The sequence below is a fragment of the Rhinopithecus bieti genome, unplaced genomic scaffold (genome assembly GCF_001698545.2).
Source record: "Rhinopithecus bieti isolate Rb0 unplaced genomic scaffold, ASM169854v2 scaffold_36959, whole genome shotgun sequence".
In the NCBI taxonomy this organism is placed as follows: Eukaryota; Metazoa; Chordata; class Mammalia; order Primates; family Cercopithecidae; genus Rhinopithecus; species Rhinopithecus bieti.
Window position 1 is genome coordinate 1176670 of NW_016816945.1, and position 19024 is coordinate 1195693.

General features: G+C 47.2%; 1 protein-coding gene across 1 annotated transcript in view; it reads left to right on the plus strand.

The window, feature by feature from the left end:
- Window positions 1-19024, plus strand: part of AP1B1 (adaptor related protein complex 1 subunit beta 1) — a 62001-nt gene that overhangs the window by 7194 nt on the left and 35783 nt on the right. The window contains 2 exon segments of the mRNA XM_017855611.1: window positions 13967-14030; window positions 18152-18257. Of these exon segments, the coding sequence (XP_017711100.1) occupies window positions 13994-14030; window positions 18152-18257 (143 nt within the window). The 5' untranslated portion in view covers window positions 13967-13993.

Sequence of the window (19024 nt, forward strand, 5' to 3'; positions counted from 1 at the left end):
CAGCTATTTATTGAACACCTGTTTGCCAGGTACCAGCTTAGGAGTTAGGAATATGATAGTGAACAAAATGGACAAAATCCTTACCCCATTTACATTATGGAATTTATAGGGGGAGAAAAAATAGACAATGGAAGTATATTTTACAGTATGTAGGTAATAGGTAATAAGTACTTTGAAGGGAAAAAGAGCAAAGAGGTGTGTTTTTTTTTGTTTTTTTGTTTTTTGTTTTGAGACAGAGTCTCGCTGTGTTGTCCAGGCTGGAGTGCAGTGGCGCGATCTCAGCTCACTGAAAGCTCCACCTCCTGGGTTCACGCCATTCTCCTGCCTCAGCCTCCCGAGTAACTGGGACTACAGGGCCGCCACCACGCCCAGCTAATTTTTTGTATTTTTGGTAGAGACTGGGTTTCACCGTGTTAGCCAGGGTGGTCTCGATCTCCTGACCTTGTGATCCGCCCACTTCTGCCTCCCAAAGTGCTGGGATTACAGGCGTGAGCCAACTGTGCCCGGCCGGGGAGGGGGTGTAGAATTTTAAGTAAAGTGGTCAAAGAAGGCCTCAATGAGAAGATGATATTTGAGCCAAGACCTAAAGAGGTGAGGGACTGAGCCATGCGGCTGTCTGGAGAAAGAGCCTTCCTGGCAAAGTGAATAGCACGGGCGAAGGCCCTGGGGTGGATGCATGTTGTGTTCAAGGATCAGTAAAGAGGCCTGTGCAGCTGGAACTGAGGTAATGATGGGGAGAAGAGTTCCAAGGGTAATGGCCAGCAGGGTGCACGTGTGAGAGAGAAGGGGCATGCATCTCTTACAGGGCCTGTGGACTATGAGGCTGTGGTAGGCACTTTGGCTTTTACTATGAGTAAGAGAACTGTTGGAGGACGTTGAGCAGAGGGGTGCTACTGTCTGACTTAGACTGTAAAAGGATCATCCTGGTTGTTGCTGAGATGGGGTGTCAGCAGAGCATTGTGGGAGCAGCTTTGTTAGCACTCTCAGTGGCAGGTGGTGCTGGCGTGGAGCTGGGGGGTAGTGATGGAGCTAGTGAGAAGTTGCTTATGGATTCTAGATTCATTCTGAAGGTCGGAATCCAGTAGGATTTGCCGATAGATGTAAGGGAGAGTATGTTGTTAAGGGTGACTTAGGTTTTTAGCCTGAGGCCATCTTAAAGATAGTGCTGGCAAGAACTAGATGATGTAGACGGCAGGGTGAGCCAGTTGGGGAAAGGAAGGAAGCAGAAGATCAGTTTTTATCATATTAAGTTTGAGCTGCTTGCTAGTCATCTCCACAGTAATGTGGAGATGTCAGGTAGACAGTTTGGACATCTGTGCTGGGGGTTCTGGGGAGAGGTTGGGCTATGTGGATGGTATGCACAGCTGTGATACTGGATGATCCACCAAAGAGGCAAAATAGCATAGATGGGGAGGAGAAGAGGTACCAGGCCTGGGGCACACAGTGTTGAAGCAGAAGGAGAGGAACAAGCAAAGGAGACTGAGAAAGCGCAGACAGTGGCGTAGGAGGGCAGGCAGAGAGCATGGCATCCTGGCATTTGAGGGAAGACAGGATTTCAGGGAGAAGGGAGTGATCAGTAGCGTCAAATGCTTATCAGCATGAGACTTGTCATTTGACATGACCATTGTGTCTTCTGCTGGCGGGACCCAACACACCTGGCATCCAGGACCATTTCTGAACCTCATTCTCCCTTCCCTAGCCTCGTCTGCTCCTTTCCCTTCCAGGTCTTTTCCTTCAGCCAGGCAGGGGGGCTCACAGACTTCTTGTTTTGGCCATAGGTAAATCACTCATCTCTCAGTGTCTCTAATTCCTCATTTTTTAAGTGAATTACCCTGAGAATTAAAATGAGAAGGGTTGTAAATCACTTAGCAAGAACCTGTTCCCCAGCTAGTGTTGATTTAATTGTTGTCAGTTCCCTCTCTCATCACATTGGCAATTTCGTGGTACGCCTCTATGCCACCTCCACTCTTGCCTTTCTAAATCTGACCTGCCTTTTCGTGTCCAGCCAAGCCTCTCTTCATCTAAGAGAACTTCCCTTGCTGCTCCACCTATCTCAGAACCCTCCTCCTCTGGAGGCATGATCACTTTGCCATTCCCCTGAAGTCCTTTACCTGGTCTCTAAATCTGTAAGAGCTCGGTGAGAAAAGACTGTCTTTTGTTTACTAGGTGCATGCTTCCGTGTGGGGTACAGTTCCAGGCATGGAGTGGATGGTGCTCTACACTCTTAATTTGACAGATCTTCAGAAAGTCTTCCCATTACATAGATGGGAAGTCTGAGACCACAAAGAGCCTTGTTCTGTAGTCTGGCCTCTTTCTCCTCAACTCGATTAATTTAAGTATTGTTCAGAAGAAGCCTTACTTTATTTTCAAGTCCAGAGGAGCTTTTCTTTTTCTTTTTTTGAGATGGAGTCTTGCTCTGTCACCCAGGCCGGAGTGCGGTGGTGCGATTTCAGGTTCCGGCGATTCTCCTGCCTCAGCCTCCTGAGCAGTTGGGACTATAGGTGTGAGCAACCATGTCCAGCTAATTTTTGTATTTTTAGTAGAGATGGGTTTCGCCATGTTGGCCAAGCTGGTCTCGAACTCCTGACCTCAAGTGATCTGCCCGCCTCGGTCTCCTAAAGTGCTGGGATTACAGGCATGAGCCACTGTACCCACCACTTTTTTGTCTTTACAGCAGATCTTTCCACACATTACTGCTTATAGATCAGTTGAGAACTGGTATCTGATTCTAGAATGAAGTTCTAGAGACTCAAAGCCAATATAAGAACATTTGCATGTGACATTTGCATGTGACATTTGTCTGCCTTTAGTTCCTTTTCATTCTGAAGTGTTTAATTGCTAGTGGGCCTCAGGAGATTGACTTTTTTTTTTTTTCTTTTTTGAGACAGTCTCGCTCTGTCACCCAGACTGGAGTGCAGTGGTGCAATCTCAGCTCACTGCAAGCTCCGCCTCCCGGGTTCACACCATTCTCCTGCCTCAGCCTCCCGAGTAGCTGGGACTACGGGTGCCCATCACCATGCCCAGCTAATTTTTTGTATTTTTAGTAGAGATGGGGTTTCACCATGTTCGCCAGGATGGTCTCGATCTCCTGACCTCGTGATCCACCCCCCTCGGCCTCCCAAAATGCTGGGATTGCAGGAGTGAGCCGCTGCGCCTGGCCCAACTTTTTTTTTTTTGAGACAAGGTCTCTCTCTGTTGCCCAGGCTGGAGTGCAGTGTCACATTCACAGCTCACTGCAGTCTCAACCTCCCAGGCTCAAGCAATCCTCCCACCTCAGGCTCCTGTAGCTGGTACTGCAGATGTGTGCCACCACACCTGGCTAATTGTATTTTTTATAGAGGTGGGGTTTCACTGTGTTGCCCAGGCTGGTCTCGAACTCCTGTGCTCAAGCAATCTGCCTGCCTCGGCCTCACAAAGTGCTGGGATTACAGGTGTCGGCCACTGTGCCTGGCCAGGGGATTGATTTTGACTAACCAGTTTTCATCGAAGTCCCAGGAGGCCCATAACTGGGCAAGCGCATCCAGACAGGCTTTCACTAGGCACATGACCAAACTTGACATTCCCTGTTGAACAAACTGGATGGGCTGGCCCTAAAATAACCTGTAATTCAACATCTGAGGGACTCTGCAGGGATGTGTGGCAACCCATTTCACGTACCCTTTAACCTAGAGCATGTATGTTTCTGCCAGGGCTTCATTCAGAGAGAAGCAGTTAGTTGCCTTGCTGGACAGAGTGGGACACGTGTGACCTTATTAGGGGGCAGCAGTGGAGAGTGTTGGCACTGCCATTTTCTAGCTGTGTAACTCTAAACAAATGCCTTGACCTCCCTGGTACTTCAGTTTCCTCACCTGTAAACTTGTGATAATATTAAAACCTTCATGGATTATCGTGAAGACTAACTTTTTTTGTTTGTTTGTTTGAGACTGAGTCTCACACTGTCACCTGGGCTGGAGTGCAGTGGTATGATCTTGAGTCATTGCAACCTCCGCCTCCCAGGATCAAGCGATTCTCCTGCCTCAGCCTCCAGAGTAGCTGAGACTACAAGCGTGTGCCACCACGCATGGCTAATTTTTTGTATTTTAGTGTAGACAGGGGTTTCAACACGTTGCCCAGGCAGGTCTCAAACTCCTGACCTCATAATCCGCCAGCCTCGGCCTCCCAAAGTGCTGGGATTAACAGGCATGAACCACCGCGCCCTGCCATGAGGACTAACTTTAAAGCTCTTTACATAGTGTCTGTCACATGATTCACATCCATTTGCCATTACTACTACCACTGCCACTTTTGTTCCAAATTTCATGCTGAGCCTAAAGAACACAGATTATTTTCTCGTAGTTATTGAACTGACTTGAAAGAGCCTGTCTGAGTTCGGTAACCACGTTTTCTCAGAGAGAAAGTCTGAAATCTGGTTTTTCTACTGCTGACTCACCTTTTAGTCTTCCAGCTGGCCTTACCTGTTTCCCTGTCTGTAAAGTTAACTTAAGTATTTACCTATAAGAACCTTTTTTCCTTTTTTTTTTTTTTTGGGACAGAGTCTCACTCTGTCGCCCAGGCTGGAGTGCAGTGGCCGGATCTCAGCTCACTGCAAGCTCTGCCTCCCGGGTTCAAGCGATTCTTCCACCTCAGCCTCCCGAGTAGCTGGGATTACAGGCACCTACCACCACACCCAGCTAATTTTTGTATTTTCAGTAAAGACAGGGTTTCACCATGTTGGCCAGGCTGGTCTCAAACTCCTGACCTCAAGTGATCCTCCTATCTCAGCCTCCCGAAGTGTGGGATTATGGGCATGAGCCAGCATGCCCGGCCCGTTTTCCTGTTTAAAAGGAAATTGTCAGACAAATGAGGAGTGGTGGGTAGCATCATCATCTCTAACGAACTCTAAGCTTTGTAGGAGCAGGTACACAGTCCAGGGCATGGCACAGAATAGGGGAATACTTGTCAGATGAATTAACCTCTGCCCTTGAAACAGAACCAAGGCAGCAAAACACATAGAATGAACAAAGTTTGGCCTTTCTGCTTCAAATGAAGAAGAAACAGTGGCATCACCCCAGCCCCTTTTTTTCACTCTTCCCTAACTTCCTCTTGACTGTCCATGAGCTAACAGGTTCTATGGAGCAGGTTTCTGACAGCTGTTTATTCATTAGGGAAGTGTTTAACAGTGGCAGTTCCAGTACCAAAGTTGGGAGCCACCAACATAGACCTTCAGAGATCAGTTTTCCCTGCCTGAATATCCTTGAGTTCAGAGATAGATAGACATGCAGCTGGATCTGACCTTGTGAAACGTCTCTTTCCCCTTTTCCTTTCCTAAAGCTTTTTCTCTGGCTCATCTCACCACACTGATGGTCTCCTTCATTAATTCACGGAGTGCCAAGAGTGTGCAGTGCCTTGTGCTGCCACCACCAACTTCACACTTCTCATCTGATTGAAGAGCATGGGCTGCTCTGACATGAATCACTGCCCTGAGACTAGAAAAGGCCTTCCCCTGACATTGGCTGGCCATTTGGAGAAATTAAAACGCTCTATTGTTTGGCTTCTTACTGTTTTTCTTCCTACTGAAGACCTAATGGGGTTTGCTGGCCTTGGCTGCATTCTGAATTTGTTCTCTTTTTTCCCCCTTGGAAACATCTTCTGTCATGCTCTTAGAATGATCATACTCTATTTCCTCATGTTTGACACCTGGGAAGAACACTCATTGGTAGGGAAATGGGCCCCTTGTCCAGCAGAGAATCATAGAATGTGAGATGTGGGAGGGACTTATCATTCAGTAGACTGGTTTTCAGGCTTTGCTCCATAGAACCATGGGATGTCTGAAGGGCCCTGGTGAGGATGGGGAGAGGTAGGCATAGTGAAATGAGCCAGGCTCTAGGCCTCCCACCCTTCCTTCCACCAGAACAGTTCCACTTTTATCTATTTGAAATGGTTTAAGAGTAGAGATGGACTTGAGCCATTGATTAATCATATTCTTTTGTTTGACATTTGGAGAAAGGCAGGCCTGGGGGAGTTGCCCAGGGTCAACAGCTGTTGGTAGTAGAGCCCGATTTCCCAGCAGCCATCTTGACATTGGATCAGCCCTGCCATGTTAACTGCAAAGCCTTATGTTCCCGGTCTGGTCTGCCCAGTCATCACTGTCTGGCACTTGTCACAGAGCTCTCTCATCTTGATCTGTTTTGGGCCCTTGGTTTTGTAGTTTCTCTGTGAAACTGTCTTTTCATTCATTTTGCCAGCAAACATTTGGTGAGCTCCTAGAATGTGCCAGGCATCGTGGCAGTCACCGGCTTGACAGCATTCAACAGGACAGATCCCAAATTAGGGAAGGAAGTCTGTGGGGAAATCTGAGATACTTTTTTTTCTTTTTTTTTTTTTATGATGGAGTCTCACTGTGTCACCCAGGCTGGAGTGCAATGGCACAGTCTCAGCTCCCTACAACCTCTGCCTCCCAGGTTCAAGCGATTCTCCTGCCTCAGCCTCCTGAGTAGCTGGGACTACAGGCATGTCCCACCACACCCGGCTAATTTTTTTTGTATTTTTAGTAGAGATGGGGTTCCACCTGCCTTGGCCTCCCAAAGTGCTGGGATTACAGGTGTGAGCCACCATGCCCGGCCAGAACTGCCTCGTTCTTTTGCATGGATGCCTAGTACTCCACCATGCTGTGGAATGTCCGTATGCTGTGCTGTCATTTTATTTATTTATAGAGTTGGGGTCTTACTGTGTTGCCCAGGCTGGCCTCAAACTCCTGAGCTCAAACTATCCTCACCATTAAGCCTCCTGAGTAGCTGGAGCCACAGATGTGCCCAGCTCTGCTGTGCTATCATTTTTTAAACCAGTCCTGTGGTTGGACATTTATAATATTTTGCTATTGGAAAGGATGCTGCATGAATAATTTTATATCTACATAGTTTTCCACATGTAGAGTCCTAGAAGCAGAATTACTGGGTCAACGGATAAGGACCTTTGCAATTTTAATGACTTACCAATTTGCTTCAGAGGTTGTAGCGTTTCAGACTGTCACTAGCCTCAAATGAGGGCGCCTAATTCCCCACGTCAGCACCAACATGGGGTGTTACTAGACTCTTGGGTCTTTATCAGTTCAGCAGCTGACAGGTGATATTTCACAGTAGTTTCAGTTTCTGTGTCTCTTATAAATAAGCTTGAACCATTATATTGATTCACTTTCTGTGAACTGTCCATATCCTCTGCCGTTCTCCTATTTGTAGTCACTTTTTATATAGGAAAATAGGCCTTGTCTGCAGTGTGATGCAAATGTTTGTGAGTATGTTTATCGTATATCTTTTGGCTTTTTATTATGTTTTCGTCCATGCAGGAAAACTCGATTTTTATGGAATTGAATTCATGGCTCAGATTTCCAGATTTGATGTCACACTCCAAAGGCTTTATTTCCTCTGGATGCAATGTTTCATTCTTCCTTTCTTCTCCAGATTTGAGTTTTATTTTGTTATTTTTTAAAAACAAATTTTTTTTTTGAGACGGAGTCTTGCTCTGTTGCCCAGGCTGGAGTGCAATGGCGCCAATCTTGGCTCACTGCAACGTCTGCCTCCCGGGTTCAAGCGATTCTCCCGCCTCAGCCTGCCGAGTAGCTGTGATTACAGGTATGCACCACCACCACCATGTCAGGCTAATTTTTGTATTTTTAGTAGAGATGGGGTTTTGCCATGTTGGCCAGGCTGGTCTTGAACTCCTGACCTTGGGTGATCCACCCGCCTCGGCCTCCTAAAGTGCTGGGATTAAAGGTGTGAGCCACCTTGCCTGGGCTTTTTTGTTTGTTTGTTTGAGACCGAGTCTTGCTCTGTCACCCGGGCTGGAGTGCAGTGGTGCCATCTCAGCTTGCTGCAACCTCCAGCTCCTAGGTTCAAGTGATTCTTGTGCCTCAGCCTCCCATGTAGCTGGGATTACAGGCGCCCACCACCATTCCCAGCTAATTTTTGTATTTTTAGTAGAGATGGGTTTCACCGTGTTAGCCAGGCTGTTCGCGAACTCCTGGCCGCAGGTGATCCACCCGCCTTAGCCTCCGAAAGTGCTGGGATTACAGGCATGAGCCTCTGTGCCCAAGACATTTTTTAAAATGTCTGTTTAATTTACACCAAGTGAAATGCTTGGCTCTTAAGTGTACAGTGTGTCCAGTGTCTGCATCAAGATATAGATCATTTTTATTACTGCAGGGGCCCTTCATACCCGCTTTCAGTCCTTCCCACCCAGAAGCATCCACTGACCTGACTTCTATCACCATAGCGTAGGTTTGCCTCTTAGAGCTTTGTTCAAATGAAATCTTGTGATATTTATGATGTTTACATTTTTTCTTGTCAACATGGTTTCAATCTCAGATTAGCCCTTGTCAGAAGAAATATGTGAAATACATAGGCAGGTACAGCAGTCCCTGCCCCCCTCTTTTTTTCTTTTTTTCAGACACGGTCTCACTCTGTCACCCAGCCTGGAGTGCAGTAGTGCAGTAGTGCAATCTTGGCTCACTGCAACCTCCTACCTCCCAGACTCAAGCAGTCCTCCTACCTCTGCCTCCTGAGTAGATGGGACTACAGGTGTGCACCACCATGCTAATTTGGTAGAGACAGGGTTTCACCATGTTGCCCAGGCCAGTCTCAAACTCCTGGCCTCAAGCAATCCACCCGCCTTGGCCTCCCAAGGTGCTGGGATTCACAGATATGACCCACAACACCCGGCTTGATCTCCCCATTTTAAAGAGGGAAGTTGAATTATAGGGATGAAGTAGACTCATTTCAGCATACTTTCCTTTTAAAGGTTGTCACCAATTTTGAGACATTGGAGAAAAATTGAAATACTATATTCAGTACCCATTTTCTTATAAAGGAGGTGATTTTCTTATGTTTTAAACATAGATTTAAATTCATTTTATTAGCTTAAAACACAGATAGTCTATATTTTCTTGTTCTTAAAATTAGATCTATAAAGACAAAATTTGAAAATACTGAGAACTTTTTTTCCTTTAAGCCTAACCCTAATTTCAGCAACTAAAACCAAAGTCTTTAGATGGAAATATTTTTTCTTCTTCCCTTTTATTCCTTAGGACTTAGGACCTCATTTTCCCTCTCTTAGATCATGTTACATCTTTGTCCCTGGACATTGTTTCCAAAAGTCTCACCAAGGGCTTCTTTATACATCTAGAAAACATAAGAGAGAAAACTACTGTATTTTAGGCTTTATTGCTCAGTTGCTTTTTTTTTTCTTTCTCTTTTTTTTTGAGATGGAGTTTTGTTCTTGTTGCCCAGGCTGGAGTACAATGCTGCGATCTCACCTTACTGCAACCTCTGCCTCCCAGGGTCAAGTGATTCCCCTGCCTCAGCCTCCCGAGTAGCTGGGATTACAGGCACCCAGCACCATGCCCGGCTAACTTTTTGTATTTTTAGTAGAGACGGGGTTTCACCATGTTGGCTAGGCTGGTCTCGAACTCCTGACCTCAGGTAATCTGCCCACCTGGACCTCCCAAAGTCCTTGGATTACAGACGTGAGCCACCATGCCCAGCCTCAGTTCCCTTTCTTTAATTCTAAAAAATGAAGTTTACCAGAACTGGTTCTGGGATGTGACATCAAAGTCATAATCTTTCAAATGTGGGTGTGAGAAATGTTAAGATTAAGGGGGAGAAGCCACACTGGCTCCTCAAGGGTGAAACCAGTTGTTCCAGGTATGCCCCTCTTTTAATTTTGACCATGCCCATCCCTTTGAGGCATTCCTTGGTCTGTAATGCTGAAATTGAGGGGGATCCCAGCCTAGAGTGCTGTGTCCTTAGCAGAAATGACTCATTATACTAGCCAGAGCAGTTTCTGAATCAAAAATTCCCTGTAATTACTACTTTAAAATGTGCCCTGACACTTCCAAAGATGGAATCCAAACCCTAAGCTTTTTCTTGCCTAAATTTGCTGCCTGCTTTCAAATGTGGTTCATGTACCCGATCAGATTCATCAGAGAACAAGGTCTCAGCCCCTTTGGCCTCCATGGGGTAGGGATACAGTGCATGATAACAGCTGAGCAGGTGCCAGGAAAAGGACCAGTCTTTCTCATGGCATCTGTGAGTATGAGCCCCTTTAGGACTGAACTGTGGGGTTTTTTCATTCCTGCGGAGAGAATGAGAAATCTCTCTTGCACTGACATCCAAGAGGCAACTGCAAGACCAAGTACCAGCATTAGGTGCTCACAATGGAGAAAGGACACAGGGAGATAGCTGCCCTCAGTACATCACTAAGCTGTAGGTAGGGAATCATTCATGGTGAAGTGAGGTGTTTTGTTTTGTAATCTGTGTTTTGGGGTGACTTTCCAAAGCATTTCACTTTTCTCCGCATCCCCTCCCTTCTCTACTTTAATTTCCTGCATATCAAACAAGTTCAGAGGGATACATTTCTGCATCTTCAGTCCCATTGGGCCCTCTGCAGAGGGATATGTGAAACAGATGCTGCAGAAAAAAGCGCAGCCAGCACCAGCACACTGAGTGGCAGTTAAGTTTGTGAGTAGTTGCTTAGCACCTGTAAAAGGAAGACTCACAGAAAGCTCAACGCTGTTGGGGTATCTGTAGCTGTGCTTTGACCAGCTACCCTGCAGCTCTGTCACTTCTTTTTAAATTCCCAGAAAGAGAGGCTTTCTCACCCATTTCTCCTCTTGGTCAGTTGCATACAGCACCGATCTGTCACAGCAGGTTGTGTCCTGGGAATTTAGGGCCCTCCGATGTTGTGTTGGGCCTGCAGGGGAGGGGAAAGGCTCTGACAGCTTTTTCTTCTGGAGAGGCAAGAAATTCTGAGCAGCTCTCACGTTAGTTATCTGAGGTATTTTGTTTTTTTTATTCACTTTTCTTTCTTTCTTTTTTTTTTTTTTGAGACTGAGTCTCACTCTGTCGCCCGGGCTGGAGTGCAGTGGCGCAGTCTCAGCTCGCTGCAATCTCCACCTCCTGAGTTGAAGCAGTTCTCCTGCCTTAGCCTCCCAAGTAGTTGAGACTACAGGCACATGCCACCACACCCAGATAATTTTTTGTGTTTTAGTAGAGACGGGGTTTCACCATGTTGCCCAGGTTGGTCACAAACTCCTGAGCTCAGGCAGTCTGCCCACCTCAGCCTCCCAAAATGCTAGGGTTACAGGCGTGAGCCACTGAGCCTGGCCACTTTTTTTTCTTTTTAGATTTAATGTTGGAGTGGTTTCTGTGTTACTTTCTGTGTTTCTTTGTGGCCTGTAAGTTTTAGCCCCTTTTGCCTTCAGTTACCCCTCTTACACTCAACCTTGAGAAATGATATTCTCCTATTATTTTGGATACTTTTGGCAGTTATGCTCTCAAGTCTGTGACTTCTGGAACCATGCAGATCTTTATTGTAAGACAAATCCCATTATCTGATTTACCTGCTCATTTCAGAGTTCCCCAAAGAACCCCTAGGTTGGTGAGGTTTCTTTGAGAAAATGGCTTTATGTGTGTGCACAAAAAAAAAAAAAAAAAAAATCACTTTTAATGTCTGTAAATTCCTGTTGGAAACAAATGCTAACTAGTTATGTAACAGGGCTGCCAGAGAGCAGGCTGAGGCTCCCTGGGATTTTCAGTGGCCCGTTTTCATTTCTTTCAACAACTATCAATTGAATACTTGCTATGTGCCGGGCCTGGGCCAGGCATGAAAGAGGAGGGCGAATGGGAGCTGTGAGCCTGGCTCTTGCGGGGCCGTCCTTTGTGGATCTGTCTACAGCCCTGACTCATGCTGGGAGGACCAGCAAGTTAGAGTCCCCACTGTGGGACTTGCAACATCAGACGCAGTGGGCTCTTCTGCTCTCTCCCGCAGCTCCCATAGAAAAGTGCCATCCTTCCTTTTCAACTTTGCAAAGCAAAAGGGAAGTAGAATTGTGCCTTTTTAAATACCGTTTTGTCAGTGAAGACTTTATTTCTTTATTCCTACAGGATCCACAAAGGATTTAAGGTGACCCCAAGACAGTACATATTTGTTTCCCATTGATTACTGAAACAAAATCTATGAGTGTCTCTCAGTTGGGAGGCTTGCTCAATGCCATCCTGCCATAAATACAAGCTTAATTTGGAAAAATCCAATTGGGCTGGAAAGGAGGTGCTGTGTTGGCTTGGTTTCCAGAGACTGTGAAATGACTCTTGATCCCTCACATCCACTGCACTAGTAACTTTCATCTCGCCCCTGTATAGTAATGACTTGAAAGGAGATATTGGTGGGTTATTTGAGTCCATTCCATAGACTCAACAAAAGGAACAAAGTGAAGTGGGGTTTCTCCATTCAAATGTCTATTTTTTGGAGTTGTGTGGTTTTCTATACCACATAAAACTACAGATAGGATTGGAAGGCTGTACTTGAAAGTCTCAATGTGGTTTTTTTGGAGGGGGCGGTGGGGGCGGGGAGACAGAGTCTTGCTCTATCGCCAGGCTGTAGTGCTGTGGCACAGTCTCGGCTCATTGCAGCCTCCGCCTCCTGGGTTCAAGTGATTCTTGTGCCTCAGCCTCCTGAGTAGATGGGACTATAGGTGTCCACCACTGTGTCCGGCCTCATTTTTTTTTTTTTTTTTTTTGACTGAATCTTTAGCGACTGTCTGGGAACTGTCCTCCTTGTCAGAAGGGGGAAGCAGAATTCCTTCATCAGTAGAGCATAGGAACTAAGTTCAGGTAGATAACATCCCTGAGTCCATTTCATCTTCTGTAAAATGGGATTCAAAGCAGTTACATTATTGGCAAGTTTAAGTGAGATAATGTGGGTGAAGCCCCTGCCTTTAATAGGGGCTTGGTAAATGATAGATTCTTAATAAATCTTAAAACCATCCTAAAAGCCTTGGCCATGTATCTAGGGTATCTTGGTTCCTGTGTAACTTCTTTTCTTTGTTCTGTTGCCCAGAAGAACTACCGAGGTACATAGTAGATGCTCAGTAAATTTTTGTTAAATGAATGGCGGGGCTTTGGTACTTTCTTTGTCCTATTGTCTTTTTTCCTGAGACAGAGTCTTGCTCTGTTTCCTAGGCTGGAGTGCAGTGGTGTGGTCTCAGCTCACTGCAGCCTCAGTCTCTCGGGTTCCGGTGATTCTCCCGCCTCACCCTCCCGAGTAACAAGGATTACAGGCACGCACCACAACGCCCAGCTAATTTTTTGTATTTTTAGTAGAGATGGTTTTCACCATGTTGGCCAGGCTAGTCTCGAACTCCTGACCTCAGGTTATCCACCCCCCCCCGGCCTCCCAAAGTGCTGGGATTACAGGCATGAGCTATGGTGCCCAGCCTCTATTGTCTTACGATAGTACTTCACGCTGTTAGCTTTGCTCTAGGAGATGTCCTGAGAGAGCCCTTAAGAAAATTGGCCAGGTAGATTTGGGAACTGCTGTAGAGTACAGATTCTAGCCCTTTCCAGAGATGAATCATGCATGTTACTGTTTTAGCAGCTTAGAAAAGTTGTGGAGAGAAGAAGTCTCTCTAGCCTTTTAAGCTTGGTATTTTCTAATCTCATTTGACTGTGTAGGGTGACATAGTGCCTCGATGATGCTGTGATGGGGCTTCTAATGAGTTCATGTCTGCAAAGCATTGAGGACAGTGCTGAGCAAAGTGAGTGCCACAAAGGGGCTGCTGTAAGCCCTTGCATCCTTGGGCAGATATTTTTGTGGGAAAGATTTCTAGAAGAGGCACATTCAAAAATTTGATAGGACCAGGTGTGGTGGCTTACGCCTGTAATCCCAGCACTTTGGGAGGTCAAGGCAGGAGGATTGGCTGAGCCCAGGAGTTGGAGACCAGCCTGGGCAATGTGGTGAGATCCCATCTCTGAAGAAAAAAAAAAAATTGATAGATTCCTCAGAATTACTTTTCAAAATCTAATCTGCCATGATCCAGAGTTCATTTGCCCAGGAAGGAGATAAGCAGCTGTTTTCCTATACCACATGTGTTCTGGATCCTTCTTCTCCTCCCTCTGCACCATAACTGAAAGTCACCCCTCTCTTCTCTGTCTTGCAGAAGCCTGGCTACAGATAAGGGACCAAAATGACTGACTCAAAATATTTCACTACGACCAAGAAAGGTATTGTTTGTTTAATAATGGGCCTTGCCTTATGCTTTCTCTGCCTGTCCCTTCTATTTTCCTCCTGTGGTGGAAGGGAGTGGGGTGGGAATGAAGGCCTGGAAACATGTGGCAGGAATGGCCTAGAGCTTGTTGTAGATATAGAAAATTGAACTGTTGACGATATAAGAAATTGCTCCTTTTAGAGCTCAGAAAGGGAAGAACATTAGCTCCAAGTGTGGGGGGAAAAAGTGCCCTTTTATTCCCCATGGCTTAAAATAATTATGTTTTTTTCCAGGGGAAAGAAAACACATAATCCTGTCAGCACCCCCACAGCAGTTGTGTGTGTGTGTGTGCGCGTGCACATGTGTATGTGTGTGTGTCCCCATGTATCTGTGTCCTTATCCAAGGGCAAGTGTTTTTCTTTTTTTTTTGAGATAGAGTTTCACTCTTGTCACCGAGGCTAGAGTGCAGTGATGCGATCTTGGCTCACTGCAACCTCCGCCTCCTGGGTTCAAGTGATTCTCCTGCCTCAGCCTCTGGAATAGCTGGGATTACATGCGCCCGCCGCTATGCCCAGCTAATTTTTTTTCTTGTGTTTTTGAGACGGAGTTCCGCTCTTGTTGCCCAGGCTGGAGTGCAATGGCGCGATCTCGGCTCACTGCAACCTCCGCCTCCCAGGTTCAAGCGATTCTCCTGCCTCAGCCTCTGAGTATCTGGGATTACAGGTGTGTACCACCATGCCGATTTCGTATTTTTGGTAGAGACGGGGTTTCTGCATGTTGGTCAGGCTGGTCTGAAACTCCTGACCTCAGGTGATCCATCCACCTTGACCTCCCAAAGTTCTTGGATTACAGGCATGAGCCACTGCGGCGAGTCAGGCACGTATTTTTCATGGTTTTAATCCTGTTTTTCATTTGACATTTTGATATCATAAACATTTCCCAACAATTCTAATGATTCACTATTAAGTCTATTGAGTTGCTGCACTGAAATTTGCTAAGCTAGGCTTATATCGTTGGGTATTTTGGTTGTTTCTGCTTTTAAGGAAATGGAGGATGTTATCGTGGCTGACAAATGTGCTTTAACCCTGTAAGCATCTTTTTGGCCAACCCTTCCTTCCTCCCTCCTTCCTTCCAAGCGATATTGACACACGCCTACTGACCAGATGAAGAGTCTGTTGTTGGATCAGCTGAGCCAGGACTCAAAGTCTGCCCCTCATCAGGCATTTCATGTATTGGTCTAGCTTGTTTTTACTGAGAACCTACCATGTGCAGTGGGAGAGAGACAGAGCCTCTGAGCTGGTGTTGCTCGAGGTTGAGCAGGAAAGACAGTCTGTAGAGTAGTAACCGCACTGAAGTATAGTGGGTCCAGGGGAGATTATGGGAGAGCTCTGGGTGGAGCTGGCCAGATATATGGGGGACAGAAAGGGGAAGGAGTGAGTGCTCTGCTTGTGACACATTCAGGGAAAGGAAGGTGGTGGGCATGAGCTACTGAAGAGGGTGATGCAAGAAGAGGCTAGAGCCGGGCATAATGGTGCCCCAGGTGGTGGCTTGGGTGGGAGGATTACCTGCTTGAGCCCAGGAGTTCGAGTCTAGCCTGGGCAACTAACTAAAAAAAGAGAGAAAGCAATTGGAGAAGTGTGCAGGGATCAGTCCTGTGGAGCCTGGTGAGCCACAGGGTGAACTTAGTGCTGAGTATATTGGAGTCTCAGGGGTGGGTTTTGTTGTTTGTTTGCTTTTTTTGAGACAGAGTCTCTCTGTCACCCAGGCTGGAGTGCAGTGGCAAGATCTCTGCTCACTGCAGTCTCCTGGGTTCAAGCCATTCTCCCAAGTAGCTGGGACTACAGACATCTGCCACCATGCCCAGCTAATTTTTGTATTTTTGGGGTGGGGTTTTTTAGTGGGTTTCTTTTGGGAAGGGAGATGTGTGGAGAGACATTCCTGGGTTCAGTGCCCCAGCCAAAGAAACAAGGAAACAGGTTCAGGAGAGCAAAGTGAGTATCTTGGGTAGGCCCAAGCATAGGGATTAAGAGCATGGGCTTTGGAGCTGGCAGACCTGGTTTTCAATTTCAGCCCTACCACCTGCCGGCATTGGATATACATTACTGAGCCTCTGACAGCCTCCATTTGCTCACTGCAAAATGGAGGGAAATGCAGAGTTGTGAGGATGAAATAAGAATATGTGTGTGAACAAGTTAGTATGGGACTGGGCTCAGAGAAGGGCTCAGAGGGGCCAGGCATGGTGGCTCACGCCTGTAATCCCAGCACTTTGGGAGGCTGAGGCGGGTGGATCACCTGAGGTCAGGAGTTCAAGACCAGCCTGGCCAACATGGCGAAACCCAGTCTCTACTAAAAATACAAAAATTAGGAGGGTATGATGGTGCCCACCTGTAGTTCCAGCTATTTGGGAGGCTGAAGCAGGAGAATTGCTTGAGCCCTGGAGGCAGAGGTTGCGGTGAGCTGAGATCGCACGGCTCCACTCCAACCTGGGTGACAGAGTGAGACTTTGTCTCAAAAAAATAAAAAATAAATAAAAAAGTCCAGGCGTGGTGGCTCATGCCTGTAATCCCAGCGCTTTGGGAGGCCCAGGCAGGCGGATCATGAGGTCAGTTCAAGACCAGCCTAGCCAACATGGTGAAACCCCGTCTGTACTAAAAATACAAAAATTAGTCGGGCATGATGGCGCACGCATGTAGTCCCAGCTACCCTGTATGCTGAGGCAGGAGAATTGCTGGAATCCGGGAGGCAGAGGTTGCAGTGAGCCGAGATAGGGCCACTGCACTCCAGCCTGGGCAACAGAGCAAGACTCTGTCTCAAAAAAATAAAAAAAGAGAAGGGGTCAGGAAATGACATCTGCCCTTCTAACCTATTATTGGGGTCCTGACTTTGTCCATGGCAGGGCCAGACAACCCTACTTCCTCATTAGTTTTTTTCACATCATCAAGTTCCTCAGAACAATTGATTACATGCTTGAGCTCTCATGGAGCAGCTGAATTCCCATTTTCAGAGCTGAGCAACCACTTGTGTCTCAGGAAGTGAAACCCTGAGCAAGCTGTTTTAATTAGAGGTTCCAGGAAAACAGGAAAGGCCTCCATGTGGGAATCCACAAATCCTGCCCTCTCCCTGCAAGCCTTAAGTACTCAGGTTCTATTGCACTGAGCCTTTTAAGGGCCTTTGGTTGAGTGAAGGTAGCTGAGGACAGCTTTACCTTCCACTGTGTTTTTAGCTCTCTAGCTGAGCAGAGCCTGCCATCATGTTTTTGATGCTTTTGTCTTCCCTAGAATCTTTGTAGCTTCTGTGGTTCCTGTTGCTTCAATCCAGAGTGGCCTCTAAACTTCTTTTCTTTTTTTGGAGACAAGGTCTCACCTTGTATCCCCCAGGCTGGAGTATAGTGGTGTCATGGCTCACGGCAGCCTCGACCTCTGGGTTCAAATGATTCTCCAGCCTCAGCCTCCAGAGAGCTGGCACAGCAGGCACTTGCCACCACACGCAGCTAATTAAAAAAAATTTTTTGTAGAAACGAGGTCTCACTATATTACCCAGGCTAATCTCAAGCTCCTGGGCTCAAGTAGTCCTCAGCCTCTTTTCTTTCCTTTTTTTTTTTTCTTTGAGATGGAGTCTTGCCCTGTTACCAGGCTGGAGTTTAGTGGCGCCATCTTGCCTCACTGCAACCTCCACCTCCTGGATTCAAGCGATTCCCCTGCCTCAGCCTCCCGAGTAGCTGGCACGCACCACCACATCCGGCTAATTTTTTGTATTTTAGTAGAGACGAGGTTTCACTATGTTAGCCAGGATGGTCTCCATCTCCTGACCTCGTGATCCGGCTTCCTCAGCCTACCAAAGTGCTGGGATTACAGTCATGCGCCAGGATGCCCAGCTGATCCTCAGCCTCTTAAAGTGCTGGGATTACAGGTGTGAGCAACTGCCCCCGGCCTCCAAGCTTCCATCTTGTTAATTCCTATCCTAACAGTCGTCCCTCACTGTTGCCTGGCCCACCTGAGGCCAGGCGCCTGAAGCTGCCCTCACCAACAGCATAGGGTGTCTTACGTGCCTCCCTCCGGCTCTTTTGGAAGTTAGATACTGGGAATTGTCCCCTGCCAGGGTAGGGAGGGATCGCTCATGCTTGCCTCCTTTCCTTAGGGGAGATCTTCGAGCTGAAGGCAGAGCTCAACAGTGACAAGAAGGAGAAGAAGAAGGAGGCAGTGAAGAAAGTGATTGCATCGATGACCGTGGGCAAAGATGTCAGGTGTGCAGGAGTAGGCCTGGTGGCAGCTGGAGGCGGCTGACAGGGGAGGGTTTATAGCTTGGGTCCACTTCAGTCTCTCCCTTCGGGTGTCTAGGGACCCATGTCTCCCCTCATATAGCTCCCTTCGTAAAACTTTCTTCCCAGTCGAAGTTTTGTTTACACAGGAATCAGGAGCCCAGATGCTGGCAGGTCAGGTGGTGATGGAGTGAGTTAACTGGAGTAGGTGGGAAAGGAAGCACGTGGTGCAGTGGGTGTGGCCTGAACCCTCTCTGAAACTTCAGAGGATCATTGCTGGCTGGGGAAGAGAACCCAGTGTGGCCAGGTCTTCTGGTTTTTAAAAAGAATGGGAAATCTGGGCCAGGCGTGGTGGCTCACACCTGTAATCCTAGCACTTTGGGAGGCTCAGTTGGGTGGATCACAAGGTCAGGAGTTTGACACCAGCCTGGCCGATATGGTGAAATCCTGTCTCTACTAAAAATACAAAAATTAGGCCGGGCGTGGTGGCTCAAGCCTGTAATCCCAGCACTTTGGGAGGCCGAGACGGGCGGATCACGAGGTCAGGAGATCGAGACCATCCTGGCTAACACGGTGAAACCCTGTCTCTACTAAAAAATACAAAAAACTAGCTGGGCGAGGTGGCGGGCGCCTGTAGTCCCAGCTACTCGGGAGGCTGTGGCAGGAGAATGGCGTGAACCCGGGAGGCGGAGCTTGCAGTGAGCTGAGATCCGGCCACTGCACTCCAGCCTGGGTGACAGAGCGAGACTCCG